The sequence below is a fragment of the Lagopus leucura genome, unplaced genomic scaffold (genome assembly GCF_019238085.1).
Source record: "Lagopus leucura isolate 7727_CA_CO unplaced genomic scaffold, USGS_WTPT01 Super-Scaffold_100066, whole genome shotgun sequence".
NCBI classification, from domain to species: domain Eukaryota; kingdom Metazoa; phylum Chordata; class Aves; order Galliformes; family Phasianidae; genus Lagopus; species Lagopus leucura.
Genome location: NW_024962310.1, coordinates 533,971 through 555,464, shown reverse-complemented (window position 1 = coordinate 555,464; position 21,494 = coordinate 533,971). Strand labels below are relative to the sequence as shown.

General features: G+C 46.5%; 3 protein-coding genes across 4 annotated transcripts in view; 2 read left to right on the top strand and 1 right to left on the bottom strand.

Annotated features, from left to right (window-relative positions):
* LOC122188536 (ras-related protein Rab-18-B-like) overlaps positions 1 to 128 on the bottom strand; it is a 5,724-nt gene extending 5,596 nt beyond the window's left edge. Inside the window, exon 1 of the mRNA XM_042886922.1 lies at positions 19 to 128. Coding sequence (XP_042742856.1) covers positions 19 to 82 — 64 coding nt within the window. The 5' untranslated portion in view covers positions 83 to 128. The remainder of the gene's footprint in view (positions 1 to 18) is intronic.
* Positions 129 to 173: 45 nt separating this feature from the next.
* On the top strand, positions 174 to 6,959 carry DUSP3 (dual specificity phosphatase 3). Its single transcript, XM_042886960.1, has 3 exons — positions 174 to 347; positions 3,193 to 3,419; positions 5,686 to 6,959. The coding sequence occupies exons 1-3, from the start codon at positions 226 to 228 to the stop codon at positions 5,889 to 5,891; spliced, it is 555 nt and encodes a 184-aa protein (XP_042742894.1). The 5' UTR covers positions 174 to 225; the 3' UTR covers positions 5,892 to 6,959.
* Positions 6,960 to 12,216: 5,257 nt separating this feature from the next.
* On the top strand, positions 12,217 to 16,768 carry SOST (sclerostin). 2 transcript variants are annotated; one of them, XM_042886948.1, is made up of 2 exons: positions 12,217 to 12,596; positions 14,899 to 16,768. In XM_042886948.1, exons 1-2 carry the CDS (start codon positions 12,397 to 12,399, stop codon positions 15,347 to 15,349), a joined length of 651 nt encoding a protein of 216 aa, XP_042742882.1. In that variant the 5' UTR covers positions 12,217 to 12,396; the 3' UTR covers positions 15,350 to 16,768. The 2 variants fall into 2 exon arrangements, with proteins under 2 accessions (XP_042742882.1, XP_042742881.1); XM_042886947.1 differs by having other exon boundaries at positions 12,217 to 12,616; positions 14,928 to 16,768.
* Positions 16,769 to 21,494: the final 4,726 nt, after the last annotated feature.

Sequence of the window (21,494 nt, the reverse complement as noted above, 5' to 3'; positions counted from 1 at the left end):
CCCGGTCCCGGTCCCACCTGGACTTCCCCACGGCGCTGTCTCCAACCAGGATCAGCTTCACGGTGATGCCGGTTCCGTCCATACCCCCACGCAGCGCCCGCCGCCTGCCCGCTATGCCGACCAGCTGCTCGGACTCCGCCCCTCGCTCGGCGGTGCCGGGCGGGGCGGGGCGATCCGTGCCGATCGGCGGAGCTAACGGAGCCTCGCGAGCGTCCGGATCCGGCCATGTCCGATTATCGGATCTCGGTGGAGGAGCTGAACGACCTCCTTGCGAACGGCAGCGGTTGCTACAGCCTGCCAAGCGCGCACAGCAACGAGGTGGTGCCGCGCATCCACGTGGGGAACGCGTGAGTGCGCCGGGCCGGGAGCGGGCGGCCCGCGAGGGGCTGCGTAGGGCTGTGAGCTGCGGGAGGGGCCAAGCCGCCGCCCCCCCCGGGCATCCATAGGGAGCCGCGGGGCCTGGCTGGCTGCAGGGCCTGAGCACGGCGCCGTGCGGGCTCCTATGGCACCCAGCGGGCGCTGCCCATAAATGGCACCTGCTGCAGGGCCCGGCTGCGGGCGGAGGGGCTGAATGAAGCGCACGCACAGTTGAGGAGCGAAACGCCCCGTGTTGGGCTTGAAGTTTTTTTTTCCTAATTCCTAATTTGGGGCTTCTAATTTTGGGGAGGTTGTCGGTGTTTATAAATAGCTGAAGTGTGGGAGGTGAAGGGACGTGGGCAGCCTCTTGTCTGGGGACAAGGACGAGGGGAAATGGGCTCAAACTGGAGCATGGGAAGTTCTGCACCAATATGCAAAAGGGCTTCACGGTGAGGGTGATGATGGAGCACTGGGATGGGCTGCCCAGGGAGGTGGTGGGGTCTCCTTCCCTGGAGATATTCCAGACCCATCTGGATGCCGACCTGTGCAGCCTGATGTGGAGAGCTGCTTGGGCAGCGGTTTGGACTCAATAATCTCTGAAGTTCCCTTCCAAGCCCTGCAGTTCTGTGATTCCCCTGCTGCCTCCTATCCTTGTCCATGGTTACCCAAGGGACGGGATGCTGTGGGGTGACAGGGCAGCAATAGCTGTGTGTGCCACAGAGCTGCTCAGGCCCTGTGTCTGCAGTGCATTCCTTTATCCCATTCTGTTCCAGCATCTGCTCGGAGCTGGAGACCTCAGTGTGCTGCATGTCAGCTCTGTGCTCGGCTCCCTTCTCCATTTCAGCCTTCATTGCACAAATGTTACTATCTTTGCAGAGCTGCTGGGAGCACTTCATGGGGGGAGCAGGAGAATAAAGTAACGCGGTCGTTTGCTCTGACAAATCTCCTCTCTGCCTTGGAGGGATCAAGCACTGCCTGCAATGTGAGGCTGCTCCCACAGCTACCGGGGGCAGGGATTTTATAACAGAGAGAGAATTTACAGAGTAATGACATCCACGGAGAGTTTTGCCACGGAGAGGTTGGAATGTCAACACCCAGCATGAAAGAAACAGAACTTAAACAGAGTTTGGACAGGAATTCATGGCAAGAAATTAAGACATCTGAGTGAGAATTCAGACAGTTCTGCTCGAAGCCTTTTACAATATTATGCATATTTTTTCTCTCCTTATGAATGACTCAACCTCGGGTAAAAGTAACAGCGCTGAGACGTTCAGGAGGATGAGACTGAATGGGGTCACAGCGTGGGATAACAATTTGTCTGTCAAGTACCACGTCTCCCTTGCAGTACATGGAAGTTATCATTAATGCAAACACAGAGGTGAAATGATAAAATAAAAAGAGAGCTTTTGCATATCACAGCAGACAGTTGTAACCTTTCAAAGCGATCAGACGAGAGTTCTGAAGATGAGTCAAAATGCAATATCACTAAAACAAGAAAGATCAGATTGGTGACGTTCACACAAGTGTGTTTTTCAAGCAGCAGCACAGTCAGACAATTCAGATGATATCAGAAGTACAAATAATGTCCTATCACGGCCAGCATCAGGATATATTTGAGTGTAATCTCATGGTAAACAAGCTGGACAGCTGGACGGAATGCATCTTGGCCAGGCTTGCAGAGCACGTATCTGAGTGTTCTGGCTGTTGAGTGTGTATGGTTAACCCACGAAGCAATTCTTTGTTCCTAATGGGCTCAAAGTGCAGTAAGGAATCTGAAAGATCCCCAAAATCCCAATCCTAATCCCCAAATTAACATTAAGTTGAGTGGTGGAGGAGCAGTTTTGCATGGACGTAACAGTAGAAATGAAAATGCGCTGTGGGGCAGTTTTTGCTCCGTATTACAGATGTGGTTTATTTGCTTGGGTGAACGGGTGCAAAGCAGATTCCCATGGATCCCAGCCACTATCAGATATGCACTGACCCACGCACTGTTCCTTGTGCCACACTCACCACTTAAACAGAGGAACTCGCAGGTGAATTAACGCTTTTTGTTTTGGCCTTGCTCTGTAGGATTTACTTTTGTGTTGCAAGCAGAATTCCCTTGGCCCTGATACTTGTCCCCTGGCACAGATGATGTCCTGCCAGATGGAAAAATCTGTCAACATTTGTTTGGGTAATGAAGTCCTTTACAAATACTTGGCCCGTTGCCCGTAGTTGTTTGGCACCGAGAGAAGATGTAGAAACTTCACTCATGCATAAGAATTCGTGCGTGAGGATAATTTAAGGGGTGAAGGGTTGTTAGGAGGAAAGGAATGCTCTAGATGTTCATAAAGCCTTGAATTATGTGAACGTTGCCCTGTGCAACCATGTGGTGTGATAACGTACATCTTGCTTTCTGTGTTTCTGTATTCCTGTGGCCTGAGAAGGAGCATTGGAGGCCGCCAGCAGAGGCTGCTTGTAGCTGGTTCTTAAATTAGCACACGGAGAGAGTGGTTAATCATAGGAGCAATTAGCCAGGCATTTCTGTGATCTCCTAAGTTTCCTTAGTTCAATCAGAATTTAATGTTCACAGCTACAGCTGTGCCATAGTAGGGAGCAGAGGATTAAGTCCCAGTGTTCGGCTGTCAGCCAGGAAAGGAGCATTCTTTGACATGCAAGTAGTGACCAAGGCTCTGAATATTTCCATGTGTCAAATCTTTAGCTAATTTGAGCGCTGTATATTTAGCATCCCTGAGCAGAAAAATGCAACCTTTCGGTCATCAGTAGCTTTTGGGGACGTTGTCAATACCGAGACACCGAGTTCTAATCGTTTTCTTGACACTTTTTGTCACGCAGGTTCATAGCCAAGAACATTATGAAGCTGCAGCGCCTGGGGATAACCCATGTTCTGAATGCAGCAGAGGGGAAGTCATTCATGCATGTGAACACTAATGCAGAATTCTATGAAGGCACAGGCATCACATACCATGGCATTAAAGCTAACGATACGCAGGAATTTAACCTCAGTCGATATTTTGAGGAGGCAGCTGATTTTATTGAGAAAGCACTTTCCCAGAAGGATGGTAAGGCAAACTGAAATGTCTTTCTGCCTTATTTTCTGTACGCTGCGTATGGTTTAGCTCTTTATTTCACTGCTTGAAGTGGTTCTTTGCTCCGATTTTCAGTTGGACAGGCAAACCAGTGATTCAGATCAAGCCTTGGCATCAAAGACACCTGAATATTCAATAAAACATCTTAGTCATCTCTCTATGTATGTGGACCTCCAGTATATGTTAAGTGGAAGTCTGACATTTTAGGGATGACTTTGCAAAGTGAAACAGCAGCTGCATCCTGGAGTAGTGGCTGTCTGGGAAGACGTGTCCTTATTATTCCTCAGACAGATGAAAAGCCCAGAAAGCAAATACAGGATCTAAAAGTAGTTTTACAGCATTGGAAGGCAAAAATGATGCAGGTAATGCATTGCTGAACTTGCTGTATGTTTGCTTCTCAAACATACAGTAAGGATAGAGCCTGTCTCTATGATCTTATTATTATTTTATGTCACAATTACCCCATTAGTCCCTGGGATTCCAGGAAGGCTGGAGATGATGGGTGAAATGCTGTTGATTGCCACATTTCTCTAACAGTGTTTCCACAGAGCAGAAATCCTGGGGCATAGTGCAGTGGGTCAGAAGGTGCTTCTGCTCTGACTGTTGCAGCATAGCACTCATTTCTACATATGCTTCATTTCTTTCTTGCTTCGTGACTAAATGTGAGCAAAGAGGAATGAGGATTCCCACAGTTCCAGGAGTTCTGTCCCTGAAGTGGGCAAAAGGGGAGCTGCAGCTGGGATGTGAAGTTAAATGCCAGCTCTTGCAATTAATTCTATGACCCACTGATACAGCCTGCAGTAGGAAGAAGTGTTCAGCAATGCCAGCTGTGCATTGGTCCCCACCAACTTCAGCTAATCTGATCAGAATCAATAGCAGCACTTCTACTTTGCCATTCATTCTGTCTAAATATTGCCTCCTGTGACTGCTGCTGTTTTCCTGCCGTGGTAAACAAAAGAACTTTGTAGCTGGGTGGCGGTGGAGCCAGGTTTGAGATTAACTCACTACTTAAATACGATAGGGGATTTTTTATTGCAGGGAAGGGTAGAGCAAAAGCAGTAGCGAAGTGACGAGGGATGCAGTACTGCTCCCTCCTGCAGTTTCATTTCAGCTTTGTAGCTGCATGAGGTTCTGGAGGGGAGCAAAGTGAAGGCAGGGCTGCTGTACCCAGATCAGCCCAGGATTCTCACTGCCTTTCACAGAGGAAGGCCAGAAACCCTTTTGCTTCTGACTGTAGAAAGGAAGTCAGTTCTCTTCCACATGCTTAAGAATCTTTGAATCCTGCTAATTCATGGCTGCAGGCTCTCAGGAAATGTAAAGAATTAATTGTTTTAGCTGTTCAACTCGCTTCTGATTAGAGGTTTGCCTCGAGCTGAGCAGAATATGCAGCTCAAGGCAAATATGGTAACAGGCTTCTGAGCAAGTCGTGGCCTCAGCAAGTCTGTGTGGTTCATCTGTTCTGTGGTCTCAGGAAAGAATTTACTCTGGAGGGGAAGCCTGGGGTTGTATTTTGTGTCTGGAAAAGCAGGGCAAAGAGGAAGCAGCTGAGAAGCAATAAAAATGAGTTAGGTTTCTCAGAGGGAGCAGCAGCCTGCTTAATTATTGTTGGATGCCAACTGTCAGCATTTTTCCAATAAACATGGGAATAATTTCCCTAATCAGTTAGCTGGAAGCTTTTCATTGGTGCTGGCAGAAGGTACTTCTGGTTCTTGTTATTGCATAATTAGTGGTTTCTTTTACTTGAGTGTTAGTGTGATTCATAGAGAGCCAGACAAGCAGCCAGGTATGATCCAGCACGGAGTTATCATGGGAATTGACAGCAGTGCAGCCAGAAGGGTGGGTGTCCTTGAGGAGATACAGTATGTAACAAACAGCATCTGTCTGCAGCGTATTTTAAACGGTGCATCATTGATTCGTGCTGTTTGGTACCCAGTCATCCTTAGGTACAAGACATTCTGAAATAGAGATTGGAGAAATATAGATAGGTGCAGGCTGGCCTTCATAATGCAGCAGCAAATACACTGTAGTGTGAGTGATGTAGAACTGTTAATTCTGCATTATCCACACGTCAGGCTGTAGCAGCTATCGGAGCCATAGCATCAAGTTTTACATATCTCCATCAGAATTCCCAATGCAGAGTCCTCGGGGTTCTGAAGGACTAATTGTCGCGATTTATTTCATGCTGCATTTCCATCCTCTGTTCCATTATAACCCACGTTATGACCTGTTTTCCCTGCAGGACAAGTGTTTGTGCATTGCCGTGAGGGCTACAGCCGTTCTCCTACGCTGGTCATCGCCTACCTCATGCTTCGCCAGAACATGGATGTCAAGTCTGCTTTGGTCACTGTCCGGCAAAAGAGAGAGATTGGCCCTAATGATGGCTTCCTAAGGCAGCTTTGTCAGCTAAATGAGCAGTTAGTGAAGGAAGGCAAAGTGAAGCCCTGAAACAGAGCGCTGTAGTGTTTTTGGGGTGTTTTCTCAAACCATCAGAGGATATATTAAGTGCTTTAGATTCCTAACCCCCCAACCACCAAGCTAAGTCACGTTGTGTGAGGGAGGCAGAATTCCTGCTCTTGTCTTAGTGAAGGGATCTTTCTCAAACTGTGGGTCTGTCTTTCAAGGTGGCACAACTTGTTGTGTCGCTTGTGGGAGTTGTTGCAATATAGAGGTGTCTTTAGAGGGGTCGCTCGGGTGAGGACAGCTGTTCACACATATTTCAGTGCCCCTTTGCAGGCTTTGTAACATGCTTTGCATTGACATCCCGTTGCTTCATTTAAGCTTTGTATTTTACTCCACCAGAGCACTGTTTGCTGAGAGCCCCCATACATCTCTCACTCCTCATTGAAGTACTGTGTTTTCTAAAGCTTCTTTTTCATGCACACAGGTGCCTCGAGTTTGAGTGTAGGAGCTTCAAGGAACGGAGCAGCATATATGCAAATGCACAGATGCACTCTTGCAAAAAGAAATGCAGTATTGTGTTCAGTGTGGATATATGCAATACACAGTGTGTGGTAGTAAAGCCATTCAGAGCCTGACCTTGATGCACACTGTATTTCCAAGACTGTTTGTACCACTTGCTGTTGTGATTGACGTGAAATAGTCTGATATTAAAGTTTATTTTTATTATAAACTCACACTCTGAAGAAAATGTGGAGTAAATATTGAGAAAAGAACTGCAGCAAGGGAAGAAGAATGGCTGTACTTAGGAGTGCTTGTACTGGGTGTATGATAAAGTGTGAAGTACCAGAATGGAATGGCTTCTGAGGTTTGTATTGAACCACAGTCTCCCTGCCCTTATGCTGTTGCTGTTTATTAATGTGGAATAGCAAGATGATATCTACAGATTTCTTCCAGCATTGCAGTGCAGGTGTGCTTACAGAGCATTTTGTTGGTACACTCTGACTTGAATTATTTGCATGGCTCCATTCAATAGAAACCACCGTTGTTACATGCCACGTGGAACAGAAAGCGTTTCCTTTCTATTAAAATAAATCATACCTTGATTCTGTTGGACATGCAGATGAAATGAGTCATTGCAGTGATGGGAGAGGGAGCCTTGTTTACGGTATGCTCGAGTGGGTCTGTGTGTGCCTGTCAGTTATTGCAGCTCTGTTAATGCAGAGGATCTTCCTCTACAGCCTCAGAATTGTTGGCTGTGCTGTCAGAACCCTGGGAGGTTTGTGATCCCTTTTGAGCCATGCTTTAATGTAGGTCTAGGTTTAAAATCCTTGTATTAATAATCCACCTGAATCAAATCCAGTTTTGTGTATTCGTCTCACTATAAAAAAAATCACAGGACAGACATTGTTAAGCTTCTTCAAGAATTTTGTAGCACAAGGGTGGAGGGGAACAAAGAAAACTCTATTAGCAATTGATTTAAAGTGCTGAAACAGTAGATCCTGTGGTAAGGAACTGATGGGTGACTCAGAAAGGACGTTATTATAGCAGTATTTGAGGCTAAGCAGGGACTGTAAAATCCACATCTGCCATAGAACAAAGACATCTGCCAAGTCAAATCCAGCGCAGTGAAAGAGATGCAGCAGCTTGGGCTTTTTGTGCTCAGTTGGAGAAGTTGGAAGGTAGAGGGGAGCGGGGGCGAGGAGCTCTTATCTTACAGCAAGGAACAAAGGAGGATGTTCAGATAGATAATCATCCCTCTGAAATGATGAGAAATGCAAAAATGAATCCATCTGAGCTGCGTCTCCCAGCCATCAGCACCTGAGGGAAGTTTCCAACCCAGAATTTCGATCCAAAGGAAAAACTGTGTTTTCTGAGTGCTGTCCTCATCCTTCGGTCCTGTGCTGTTGGCAATGACAATCTTGTGTCTAATAAGCTCTTCTGAGATGTAAGTAATTCAAGGCCAGGCTGGATGTGGCTCTGGGCAGCCTGGTCTGGTGGTTGGCAACCCTGCACATAGCAGGGGGTTGAAACCAGGTGAGCATTGTGGTCCTTTGCAACCCAGGCCATTCTATGGTTCTGTGATAATGCTGAATGCTTTCCAAGAGAGCGTTGCAATTGGACACACTTAGCAAAGTTATTTCAAAATTAGAGTTAACAGCATCCTAAGACCAGACTGGCAGCTGTAATACGTTGTGTTGTAATTCCCTTTAAACTCATGTAAGTGTTGGACACATTTTCCTCCTAAAGATGTGTATGTCTGGCTTACCTCCCAGTGCCAGGAGAGTGCATCTTCCAGCAGTACCCTGCAGATCCAAGTGCTGTGTGTGTGTGCTCCTTGAGCTGGAACAGCACTCCCATCCGACCCATCCTCCTCCTGCAGAACAAGGCAAAAACAGCACACAACACATTAGCAATGTTCCTCGCCAAACTGTTCCCACTTCTGTTGTGCAGAACTAACCAAATCTGCTACAACTGGAGGCAGTGGTTTGTTTTGGTCACAACCCTGAGGAAGTATCTTCCAGGGGGTTGCAGGTGAGAATGAGTGTCCTTATTCCTCATACAGCAAACACATCCTGTGCATTACAATGGCATTACAGTGCAGAAGCCAGGTGAGCGTTTGCTGTTGCTTTTTCATTAGGATTTGGATTTGGAAATCTACATCACCATTCTGAAACTGCTGTTGACATCTGTACATCATATAACGATCAAACTGGCATTGACAGCAGTTCCCCAGTTCCTTTTCACAGCCCCTCTCTTTCTCCAACACGTTCTTTTATACCTGGAGCTCAAAAGTTCCTTTTTAAATATAAAGCAAGTACTGCTAAATAGATATATGTGTTATATATATATATATATATATATGTACATATGGGAACAAAAAGTGCTGTGGGAAGGTTTGATGGCACTGACCTGACATTGGTGGCTGAGCTGCTGCCTTATGGAGCCGGTTGTGTTTAATTGCTGTCTGTAACTTCTGAATGGGCAGTGACTGTATTCCAGTTTTTATTCTTTGGACAATGAATTCATTCCTTCTGTTTTGGAAACAAGCCCTGTAAGTGGAAGCTGTGGGAGTAAGTCAGCTGAGGGCTTTTTGGTTGGTTTTTGTTGTGTTTTTTTTTTTCTTCTCCATGTTTTAATTCCCTGCCAAGGTAGCTGGCCAGCTGACTCACCAGATGGAGCTGTAGGCTCGTTGTTCCCCACTAAGCAGCCCTCATTCCGTCCCTGACCAAAGCTGTTACGTGAATCTGATGTCTTGGCACCAGCAAGGCAAGCAGCCAGAACCATTCAGCAGCACATTTGCTGATCTCTGGTGGGAGAACGATACGGATCCGTTTGCTCTTGGTGACGTAGAGGAGTCCATGCTGTAGCATTGGGGCTGCAGGGTGCAGAAGAGGTAAATGGCTCTGCAGGATCCCTGGGAGAGAACAGGGCTCGGGCATGGGCAGCTCAGCAGTATTTTGGGGAGAGGACTGCTTGGGAAGCAAGGGAGTCCTTCAGAAAGTGGGGCAGTGTGTAGGTGATGGGCAGAGTTCATAGAGCTCAGGCTGTGCACATCCCTGAGGGTGTGGATGCCCCACAGAACCCCCCTTGGTCGAGGGAGGGCAGTGACACATGGCAGAACTGACTGCAACAATTGGGTTATGCAGATATCTTCAAAGGGCAGAGTGACAACAGCAGGACACAAAATCTTGAGCCCAGAAAGCAGCAGCCAGGGATTCAGGATGAGCACACGATGCTATTTTACCCCCTGCACCCCAGTCATGTCCTGGAAGCACAGAAGCACATATCTGATCCTTAATGAGGCCAAGGGAGAATTTTTTTCAGCTCTCATTATGGCAAACCCAAACTCAGTGCACTCTCGAAGTGTCCTTGGTAGAAATCACAAACGTTTGTTGTTTGCTTTTTTATTTTCTCTTGTGCTTCATTAACAGAGCAGAAATCAATTGCTCCTGGGGGCTGCAGCCTGAACTGTTCCTGCTTGCTGTGCTGTGAGCAGGCAAGCAGCTACAGGACGTGGAAGAATGTGTTTGTAGTTAAGGAATCTGAACGTCCCTGGGATTCTTTTCTTACTGCTGTCAGGCTGCCCTTGCTGAGGTTTTGTGCCAGAGGCAAAGTGCAGCTTCTCATTTTCACCTTCAGAGTTTTGCTTGCTGCTTCTCCCAGCGGGTGATACAGATAAATGTTCAGACAGCTTCTAAGAGAGGGCATCGTTCAAGTGCTTAGAGAAACCTTAAGAAAACCTTTACATCTTTTTATTGACACTACATTGTTGTGAATGCGCTTCCTGATCACTTTTGGAAATATTCTCTGTGCAGAAATTAACACAAAATGAGCTTTTATAGACAAAGTTATGCCATTCTGAACACATTTGAATAGGGTAAGAATCATAGAATGGCTTGGGTTGGAGGGGACCTCAAGGATCATGAAGCTCCAACCCCCTGCCACACGCAGGGCCACCAACCTCCCCATTTCATAGCAGCCCAGGCTGCCCTGGGCCCCATCCAACCTGGCCTTGAACACCTCCAGGGATGGACGGGCATCACAGCCTCTCTGGGCAGCTGTTCCAGCAGCTCACTGCTCTCATAGTAAAGAACTTCCCTTGAGGAGCATTTAGCAGTGCTCACTGATGATGGGGGCTCTCCCATTCATCTCTTGGCTGTGTTCTGCTGTGCCATGTGTTGTCCTATAGCACTTGGAAGAGGGTTGCTGAGCTGGTGATGTTCCTGCCTGACAAAACACGCAGTTTGGTTCCCATCATCCTTACTTCTAAAACAATTAAAGAAACAAAAGAAATCACACGGCTCAATTATAAGACTTGCAAGTAGAGCCCGAGAGATCATCACACACAATTTCAAGCTTAACTCATTAAGCACCATAGCCCAGCTTGTTTTCAAAGAAAGATAAAACCAAAATCCTGCATGGAAGATACCCAAGCTGGTGTCTGTCATTTCTTCAGAATCCATTTCCCTCAGTGCTCCCATGGTGCTCCAACACAATGTTCCTCCCTGCTGCATGGATCTGGAATCCAAACACATTGATTTGGAACTGAGAAAAATTACAGTGGGAAAAACCTTTGCAACGCCTCAGAATTTGGGTTTGGGGTGCCTGTGAGGCCATCACTATTCACATCACAACTGCTTTGGGTAGAAGAGGCGTTCTTAATTGAAAGAAATGCAGTCGTGCTGCTGCAGCCCATTGAATGGAGCAGGGAGGCTGAAGCTCCCCCAGCTCAGCACACAAACGCCTCCGCTGTGAGTGTCTGGGGGTGTGGAAGGGCAAAGAGGTGAAATGCCCTCGGGTCATCACTGCTGTTTGCATGGATTATTTATCATCAGGGTCACCCCACAGGAGAGCACATCTCCGCTTCACGTTTGGTGACACCTGTTTTCTGTGCCAGGGCAGGGGAATGGCTGGAATGGAATGCAAGCCTTAGGTAACGAGTTCCCTACAGGAACAGGGGGAAACCAGACAGCCCCAACTGCTCCCACCCCTCACAGAGGCAGAGGAGAACTCAGAGGCTCCTGTTGACGTTCTGAGCAATGTTTCAAAGTGCTGAAACTCGGTGAATCCCTTTGGAACCTCTTCTACATGCATGGGGATGGATGCGACAGACGTTGCAGGAACATGCACAGGTGTCCTTCGCTGCTCTGAGAGCACATTTGCTTTCAGTAGCTGTGATGAGCTCAGTGCAGGGTCTGCTCTCACTGAAGGGCTCTTCCTGATTGATGTATTTAGCCTGATAGCATCTGCAAACACCACAGAAATATTTGTGGCCTTGAGATGCAGAAATCACCCAACCGTCCCCATTATCGTCTACAATTCTGCAAGGAAAAAGAATACCATAAATGAGATTTTGGAACACGATGCATTAATAACACTTAGGCATAGCTGCCTTGGGCATAAGGGCATCATCTCTATCTTTTTCTTAGTTGCATCATGCACAGAAATCAGCCTGGCCACGATCCTGTGTTTAAAATAATCTCATGTGCTGCACCCAAGCCTTGTGCAAAACACCAGCAGAAGGAGCAGCGTGCAGTGATCCCACAGTGCATGTACTGAAAATAAGGGAGAAAAAAAAAGGGAGAGCACCTCAGAAAGCAGCACCTGGCTGCTTGCCCCGACAGCCACACTCCTCAGAGCTGATTTCTGTTAAATAAAGCAACTTCTCATTTTGGAAGGAAGCTCTTTCCTTGTTTCTTTCGGTGCATTTGTGACACAAGATGCCAGAACCCCAAAAACTACAGAGAAAGTGGGGCTGCTGTGCACACTGCTCCCATCAACCCACACTGCTGCCAGACACAAAACCCAACAGCACGAGGAGTTTGGAGGTGGAAGTTGTAGAGTCCTGTCAACCAAGCCACCCCCACGCACCAGTTCTATTTCACACTGACAAAAGCTGAGATGAATGAGTTGCTGTCTGGCCCTTCCCACTTTGGACAGCCATTGGCTGGCTTGGTTCTAAAAAGGATTTAAAAAAGGGGAACGATTTGCCTGTGCTTGGGAACTGAGGCTGTCAGGGTGCTGAGGAGCCGAGCCGTGAGCTGCCACCATGCAGATCTCCTGGGCTGTGTGCTCTGTCTGCGTCCTCATCCAAATCGCATCCCGGGCAGCTGGAGGATGGCAAGTGTTCAAAAATGATGCAACAGAAATCATCCCTGAGATCACCGAAAATACAGAGACCCCCATGGAGCAGATTTACAGCAACAACAACACGATGAACCAGGCAAAGCACGGGGGAAGGCACATACAGCAAACTCCGGACCCTAATGGTAAGACAAATCACGTTAGATTGCTGTTTTGGACCCTAACAGTTTTGCAAAAGATTAGGTGTTATCAGAACCTGTTTTTTTAGTCAAATAGGTGTGGAAGGGAATTAAAGACTGAGGAGGAATTGGGGTGGTGGGGTCTGAGACCCCCAGCACAAGTGGTGCTCAGCTGGGTGAGCTGTGCTGCTCCATGTCCTTTGCTAACAGTGGATTTTTGGCTGGATTGCAGAAGGCAACAGGAGTTAGAGCACTTCCAAAAGGAATTCGTGCCCAAGTGAATGGGAGAGGACCCTCTTTGGCAGAGGTTTGGAAGTAGGTTGGGTACTTAATAGATTTACTGCGTTTGGGCAAATGTGTGATGTTTACAATGATGCAAAACAGCTTTGGGAGGATGGACAGAAGGCAGAGAGAGCAAAGGAGTTTTTAGAGGGAGCACTTCTGGAAACAGGGCAACTCAGTTCTTTCAGACCTGCATTTAGCTGCCAAATGCAGCTCACTCAAAGCTCACCCCATCACAGGGGTCAGAAGGAACACATCTGGAGGTTAAAATCATAATATTAAAAGAAAAAAAAAACTAATGATATTTTTGAGTGCTGCTTCATGGAGGTCTGAAATTCCCCAAAGGGAGCACTGTGCTTCCTGCAGGCAGCCCCACATCCCCAACTCAAGGCAGGTTGGTTCACTTACATCTGCAAATCCTCATTTGGAGCCTCTGATTGCTCTGATATCCACTGGGGTCCATACCACTGAAATGTGCATGGGGTTTGTGGTGAAAAGGAGGGAGTAAAAGGTATTAACTGGACAGGGTATCAGGGTATGCAATAGCCTTGTATACTTATTTTTATGTCTTTGACATAAGGAATGAAAATGCTGATCCAAAAGCAGCCAGTCCTTCTGGGGTCACACGAGGTTGCAGAACAGCATCAATAATTTTGCAGTCTGTGCACTGTATGCATGCACAGGGCAGGTGACATATGCACAGAAAGGACTGGCAGACTCAGGCTTCCATTTGTAAGCTGCGGATTTCCATCACAAGTCGTGCTCATGACTCAAAATTACACCTTCTCCCTAAGAGGAGAACATTACCGTGTGTTCCTCTAGATGGAGTTGTTTGATAAACATCTTCAAAAATCAAATTCTGTGTGTTGCATGCAGGTTAAGTAGCAGAGCATCCCAAGTGGCAAAAGAGGCACCTTTGGAAAAGGACAGTTCCTACAGTGAGAAAGTTTGTCTAAATCCTGAATGTTAAAAGATTTCTATTTCCTGATGTTTCGTTTATCTATAGTTATCCAGTAGGAAAAAAATAAGGGGGAAAATACCCCACAAAGTTCCTTATCATCTGAAAGGTGCCTCTGAAAGGAAAAGATTTGGGATTACCACAGAAAGCAGTAAACTTAGAGAACATTATGACTGAAGAGTGGAAATTCCATAGCCCTGTTGATTTCCCTCACCTTGCATGTTAGCTCAGAGACACTTAAGGAAAACTTCCCTTCTGCAGAAGAGTTTAAATCTGGAAGGAACCTCTGAGGTCAATAGAGTTGAACCAGAGCATTGGGGAAGGCTTTGTCCATGGCAAATGAAGCCAGTAGAGTAAGTGCTGGTGCTGGGCACCCCCTGAGCTCAGTGCTCACCAGCACAGCCCTGCGTGGGGTCTGCCCTGTGGTGGGGGCAGGCGTGGATTCATCAACCTATCCATGGTGGTTCAAGGGTCTCACAACTAGAGCAGCCTTGGCATCTTTGGAGACCTCAAACCCATCATTCAGGGTGACTGAATTACAGTCTGCTTGGGTGGGAAGGGACCTTACAGCCCATCCAGTTTCAACCTTCTTGTCATGGGCTGGGTGCCCCCCAGCAGCTCAGGCAGCCCACTGCCCATCCATGGCCATGGGACCTGCAGGGATGGGGCACCCACCGCTCTGGGCAGCAGTGCCGGCATCTCATAACCCTCTGAGCAAAGAATTTCCTTCTCTCATTTGATTTAAATCTCCCCTCTTTCAAAAAACCATTCCCCCTTGTCCTGTCACAATCAGGACAAAAGCACTATCAGTGTAAAAAATCACTCTCCATCTTTTTTATGAGCCCCCTTTAAGTACTGGAAGGCCACAATGACATCTCCCCACAGCTTTCTCTTCTCCAGGCCAACTCTCAACCTGACTCCATAGGAGAGGTGCTCCAACTTCTGAGCACCCTCACGACCACCTCCAGACCCTCTCCAACATCTCCACATCCTTCTCAACGCGGAGGGCTCAGAGCTGATGGCTTCCTGGTGGATGGGAAGGCAGCAGTCACACGCTAACACCCTTCTCCTTTGCAGATGTCTCCGACTTCAGCTGCAGAGAGATGCGCATCACCCGCTACGTGACGGAGGGGCCGTGCCGCAGCCTGAAGCCCGTGAAGGAGCTGGTTTGCTCGGGGCAGTGCGTCCCATCCCACCTCCTGCCCAACTCCATCGGCAGAGGGAAGTGGTGGAGGCAGAACTCCCCGGATTATCGCTGCATCCCGGCTCACACCCGCACGCAGCGCATCCAGATGGCGTGTCCCGACGATGAGACTCGGACTTACAAATTCCGAGCGGTCACAGCCTGCAAGTGCAAGCGATACACTCGATACCACAACCAGTCCGAGCTGAAGGACTTTGGGAAGGAGCCCGCCAGGCAGCAGAAGAACAAGAAGTCACGTCTGTCCCGAGCCAGGAGCAGCAAACCGAACCAGCATGAGCTGGAAAACGCCTATTAGGAGGTCGTGCCAAGTGATGCAGCCCAGCAGCTCTGGATATTTTATACCATATACAGCGGCATGCACAGGCCGAGCACGAGGGTCTGACTGCAGGTGGTTCCAATTCCTTCTGCTACGCTGGGTCTAAGGCTCACATAGTCAAAATCCATCAGATGATAGCGGTTATGGTCTGATAAGAGAATGAGATAAACCGAGCTGGTGGGAGCAGCAGCTACGTTCAGTTTGAGAGGAGGGGACACCCTGGGGGTCAGCATGAGGCCACCTGGTTTGTACAAGGAGAGGGAGGCGAGGCTGTTAGGGTACAGTGTCTGCACACCTGGTTAGGAGTCGTTCTGCTTGTGGACGTGGAAGGAATGCCACATCCCTTTCCCTTTTCTGAATCCCGTGGTGCAGGACAAGTGAGGTGGGGCACTGCAGTCCCATTGGGTTGGGGATGCTGGGGATGGGGAGGCTGGAGCTGGAGCCAGGATGCCAGAAGGGAACGTCCTCTGCCAGGTGTCCCCATGCCCCAGTGGTTTCCTTCGAGAAAGAAAACCAAAATATGACATTTGTGCTCTCATAAGTGTGACCAATCCATGTCACACTTCTAATTAGAATGCTGTAAGGCCAACAGGTTCAGAACTGAGAACTGACAACCAAACCATCCTATTCTTTTAGGAGCAAGGGTTTGGGTTAGGACCAGTTAAGCAAGTTCTCCTAAGGGAAGCAGTTTTAGGAAATGGATGCTCCTCTCAAGAGAGATAACCTCATTGATGTTTGTCTTGTAAACAGCTAATGATGTGCACAATTTAGCATTAAAAAATACTGATTAGTCCTTGTTTCCTAGTACACAACTGACTTTAGTATCAACCTAGATATCTCAATGTACATTTCCTGTTCTGTAGCCTTTGAATGACTTGGCCATACACCTTGTAGAGCTAAGACTGTGCAAGCCAAGTTCTGGGAGAAGGGTTCTGCAGGAGAAGTGGGCCTCTGCTAATCTGAAAGTCATGAATTCCTTTAGAAAAGTCTTTGTTATGTGCAGCTCTGGTACATCTTTAGTTTGACAGCAACTGTACTTCTCAACATTCAGACTGAAGTTTGTGTTTTTCCATTAAAGAATATTACTGGGAAGTGAATAGCCACACGCTGTACGTATCCTGTAGAAGTGCTAGGCCTAGAATCAGACGAACACAACTTGGGATAAAGGCAGTTCCTCTCTGTTCTTATTTTCTGTCTAGAGCTTATGCAGAGATCATACCAACTATGGCAGTTTGCCATGTTGATTATAGATTTTGCAGTTATTTTATGTGGGACCAGAATCTAGAGAGAAAAGCTATTGTTTCAAAGAGTGAATTATGTATTTATTTTGTCTCAAAAATTATTTATGCAACGTTTTCCCTTGTAGAGAATGAGAAGTTAAACTGCTTGAAAAATCTTAGTCTGTTATTTTGAATTTTAAATACATTGGTAATAAAGTAGAAACAATGATTAATTATGGGAAGACTCGTTGACTTTCAGCTGCAATATGGAGCTGTTTGCTGTAAAGGCAGTGAATTACAGAACTGGGGCTTGGCTCCAGCCTGGGACGTACATTTCTATGATGCAGAGCACCGAGATCCTTAATTTCCAATTAATAAATGACACTTCTCTAAGGTTACTCCATATTGGAGCTTCTCACCCCTGGCATGACCATTTCTCATGGAAATATCAACTTGGGCAGATGTGGAGCTCAGAGCCCCACGTCGCCATTCTCATTTCTACTCCCCAGGGAAAGAGCAGCTGAGCAGATTTCAGCTCCCCACCTCCTCCCAGTAGCACTGATTCACAGGTTCTCAACCTGGTAAACCCACTAAAAAACCCAAGAAGGACACTGACTTTCAATCAAGAACTCTTGATTGACATTTGATTAGAATCATAGAATCATAAAGGTTGAAAAAGACCTCTCAGATCCTCAAATCCCACCCCAACCCATTGCCACCATGCCCACTCACCGTATCCCTCATTGCTTCACATTTCACTCATTGGAAGACACCAAGCAAGAGCTGGAAAGCAGCAGCCAGTTTTTAAGATAACAACGTAGACGAATGCCCAATGCAATTTAAAAGGTTAAAAAACAAAGCCCATGAGCACATGCTGGTTGCAGGTCTTTCACAGATTAAGGATCTGCTGCAAGTGAGCCACCAGCATCTTTCTCCCTAAAGATCACCACCAAAAAAACAACCATAAAACCAAACCAAAAGAGAAAGAAACCATCAAGAAAAGAAAAACACCAACAACTTCCATGCATTCTCTTCTACCAGGTGTGCAGATGTATCCTGCTGTTAAGCCGCCATTCAGAGTTCTGCACTTTTCTGCCTTACAACTAGATCTCTGTGCACTGGAAAAGCATTAACAAGAGCACCTAGAACAGGACAGAAATATAGAGGTGCTTTAATTAACCCTGTCTGTGTTTGCTGGAAGCATTTCTTAGGGCCCAAGGGCCACGCTGAACACAGGCAATGCCACATCAACCAGAGATTTGAGAATGAGCATCTGCAAGAGAATTCCATTTGTCTCTCACACCAAATCTATGCACTCCCAGTTCCTTCCAAACAAAAGTATTCATAACATACCCAGAGGAAACCACTGGAAACAGCGATTTTATGGGCTAACCTTGAACTGCGTTCCTATGCACATGGCTTCCATGGGACAAACTCAGAGCAACACAACCTCCCAAGGGACTTTTGTAAGGCCCAAACACACCTGCTATTATATTCAGTGAAAGATAAACTCACAGGCAGCTGAAATTCACCAAATGCCAATGGTTCTGCTTGACACTGAGCTCTATAATTACAAAGAGAGTCACTCCATCCATCCCAGACCCAGGCAGCATCTCATGCAAGAGCTCCACAGCAGTGCCTGAGGAAGTTCAACCCTGAGAAATACAGGAGGAAAAGCAGAAGGAATAATCACATACTGTTTTAGCCACCTGGTATTAACTTGTAATTAGCTTGTTGCACTCAAGGAGCAAAGTATATGGGAGCACAGAGTGACTTTTCTGTAGTAAACAGGTCTTAAATTAATATGAAACGCATTTAAATGTAGCTTGAGTTTGGATTGAATGCACTGTACAGCTGAATAGACTGAAAGCCCTGTGCTAGGCAGGTAGTGGGAGCCCACCTTTACCTAACCCACGTTTTTGGGAAAGCCAGCCCAGGTTATGCTTTCATACAATCACAGAACAATTCAGGTTGGAAAAAGCCTCTAAGATCCCCAAGTCCAACCCCAACCCATCCCCACTGACCATGACCCTCAGTGCCACATCTCCACAGTTCTTGAACACTCCCCATGATGGTGAGATTCCCTTTGTGCCACAAACAGCCATCCCAGGTGGGGGAGCTGTGGTGTGAATCACTTTCTGCCATGTCTTGGCAGCTCCAGTTGGCATTTTCCTCCTACTTGGGTGCTCTCTATTGAAATCACCTCTTAAGAATCTACACAGCCCCCAGAATGTTTTTTTGGTGCCTGAAGGAGAAATGCCATCACCTCCATCCCAAAGGGAAGGATCCCCATCTCCTCACTGAGCCACAAACCCAAATTCTTGCACCTCCCTATTGAAGGCTTCCACATCAGACTGAGTTTCTGGTATCAGCCTTCAGGTTGAGTTTTCATTTCTCCACTGCCTTCCAGGCAACTTAAGATGTGCTCTCAGCCAAGGAATTAAAGCGTATTTATTTAGTGGTTATCAAGCCCCTGAATTGAACAGACATCTTTACCACGTTGCCAACAATTTAATGCTTGTGGCATGAGGTTCGTTCGACGTCTGAAAAGAAAGCTGCTCAGCTCTGACTAAATAAATAAGTGAGGTCATCCTTCATTCAGGCTACCAGATTCTTTGGTGCAAACATTATGAGAGGCCTTGGGACATAGTGGCTCCTCTGAGACTATTTCCATCTGGATTAGATTCTCTAATCTCTTCTTCCTTCCTTCCTCCCATCTATTTCCTTCCCTTTCACTATAAAGTAGCCACTATTTAACACTAATGTTCCCAGTCTTTTAGAATGGGGTGGGTATTTTTTTAAAACCAGAAATAAGGCTTAATTTAAGGTAATTACTCTTCCATTTGGAGGGTTTTGCTATTTGCAGGGCCTTATTTTTTTTTCTAGTCCAACTAGCAGAAGTTAGTTCTAAAAGTGATCGTTTTCTGCTAAAATTGTTCTTCACTCCTTGTGAATTTCTGGGTGGCTGCAAACAAAAGTATTGCTCTCAGGAAATAGTTACCAAGGGGAGAAGGCAGCAGCCTTCCAATGAAGGGAGGAACTGTGTGTGGAATTTCAGCCTGCTCTTCATTCACACGGGCCTCAGGATAAACTTGCCTTCAGATCAGTGGTGTGAAGGTCTTCCTAGTGAAAAACAATGTTTTTCTAGAATGAGTTTTGTTGTTAACATCCACAGTGTGGCATCAAGAGGTAGAAGGCTTTGCACTTGCAAGTGCCACGACAGCAGGGCTGTGAGGAGTGAAAGGTATCAATGAATGGAAACATCCAATGGGGCACAGGTCAGGGACAAGAACAGGTGAGTTCTTCACTGGGAAAACTGGCATCATTTTGGAATTTCAGTGTCATATCCTCAGACACATCCCTCCTTTTGAGCTGGAAATGCTGTTTGACCAGAATGGAAGGATTTCAGACAGTTTTCCATGGTTTGGGGATGCTTGGAACCAAAGGGCAGGCAACTGACTTTTGCACTGAGTAATCAACTCCATCCACATTCAATGTACTCTTAAGCTACGCAGCCCTCAAACATGTAATTCTGTCTTGGGAAGCAGTAGTCGCTCTGTTTGATTTGGATTTGCTCGTATTTCTCTGCAAGCAGCAATGAGAATTTAATATAGAGATATGTATCTTTTAATATAGAGATATGTAACATATTTTAATATGCTACGTAGCAGGCAAACTGGTGGCCCAAAAGGAGGGGAAATTATGTGCTTGATATCTACAGTGATGAGAAAGAAGGGGACAGATCCTTTAGCAGGACCTGTTGTGACAGGACAAGGGAAGGTGGTTTCCAACTAAAAGAAGGGGATTTAGATGGGATACAAGGAAAAAGTTTGCCCAGGGAGGTGCTGGGTTCCCCATCCCTGGAGACACCCATAGCCAAGTGAATGGGACTCTGAGCAGCAGATCAAACTGTGGGTGCTCCCATTCACTGCAAGGAGTGAGACCAGCTGCCCTTCAAGGGTCCCTCCCAACTCAAAGCACTCTATGACACAATTCTATGAAAACCATCTGGGGCATTTCATGGTATTTTAGCCATGGAGGTCATAGCACTCCTCTAGGAAAAATAACTGATGTGTAAAGCGTCCACGGTAGATCAATTATACTAAATGAATACGTGCTAGAAGAAAGCCTGCAGGTACATTAGGAAAACATCCAGGCTACAGAGTTCTTCGTGTGCCCAGCGAAGGCAGCGAGGGCTGTGAGGTATAAATATGAAATAATAGCAGAAGGAAATGAAAACAAAACCAAACAAAAGCAAGTTGAACGTTCTGGAACTTCCAAGAAAAACCAAAGGCTCAGCCTGAGAGCAGCACGCGGTGCCCTGAGCAGTGAGGGCTGTGCAAGATTTAATTGCAGAGTGAGCAACGAGGCAGAGCCCATCCCAGCAACGGGAGAGAACAGAGTTAGCTGCTTTTTTTCTCTTAGAACATCAATTTTTTTTTTGCTATCTCACCTAGGATATGGTTTCTTATATAAATATATATAGTGTGATGTTCTGCATTTTCAGTTTTATTTTATTTTATTTTATTTTATTTTATTTTATTTTATTTTATTTTATTTTATTTTATTTTTGCCTTCCAAAACACTGGAAAGTGTTTTTAATGACTGTGGGAGTGATTAAGATGTGCATGTGTTCAAAAGGAGCCTCAGTGTGTGAGTGCTATGGAGAGTCTGGAACTGCTGCTCTGGGGCAGTTGCTCTACTGTTGCTCTCCTCACTGTGTTCTATACCATCATTACTGATCCCAAAGAGCTCTTCCAACTACTAGAAGTTGACCAGCAACTGATTCCCATAGAATCCTCTACCCACGTAATCATCACTGCTGATGACATTCTCCACTCCTGAGCAGTGCTACCATCCTACCTATAAAGAAGCTATGAATACAGCACTAGCTTTTTAAGCTA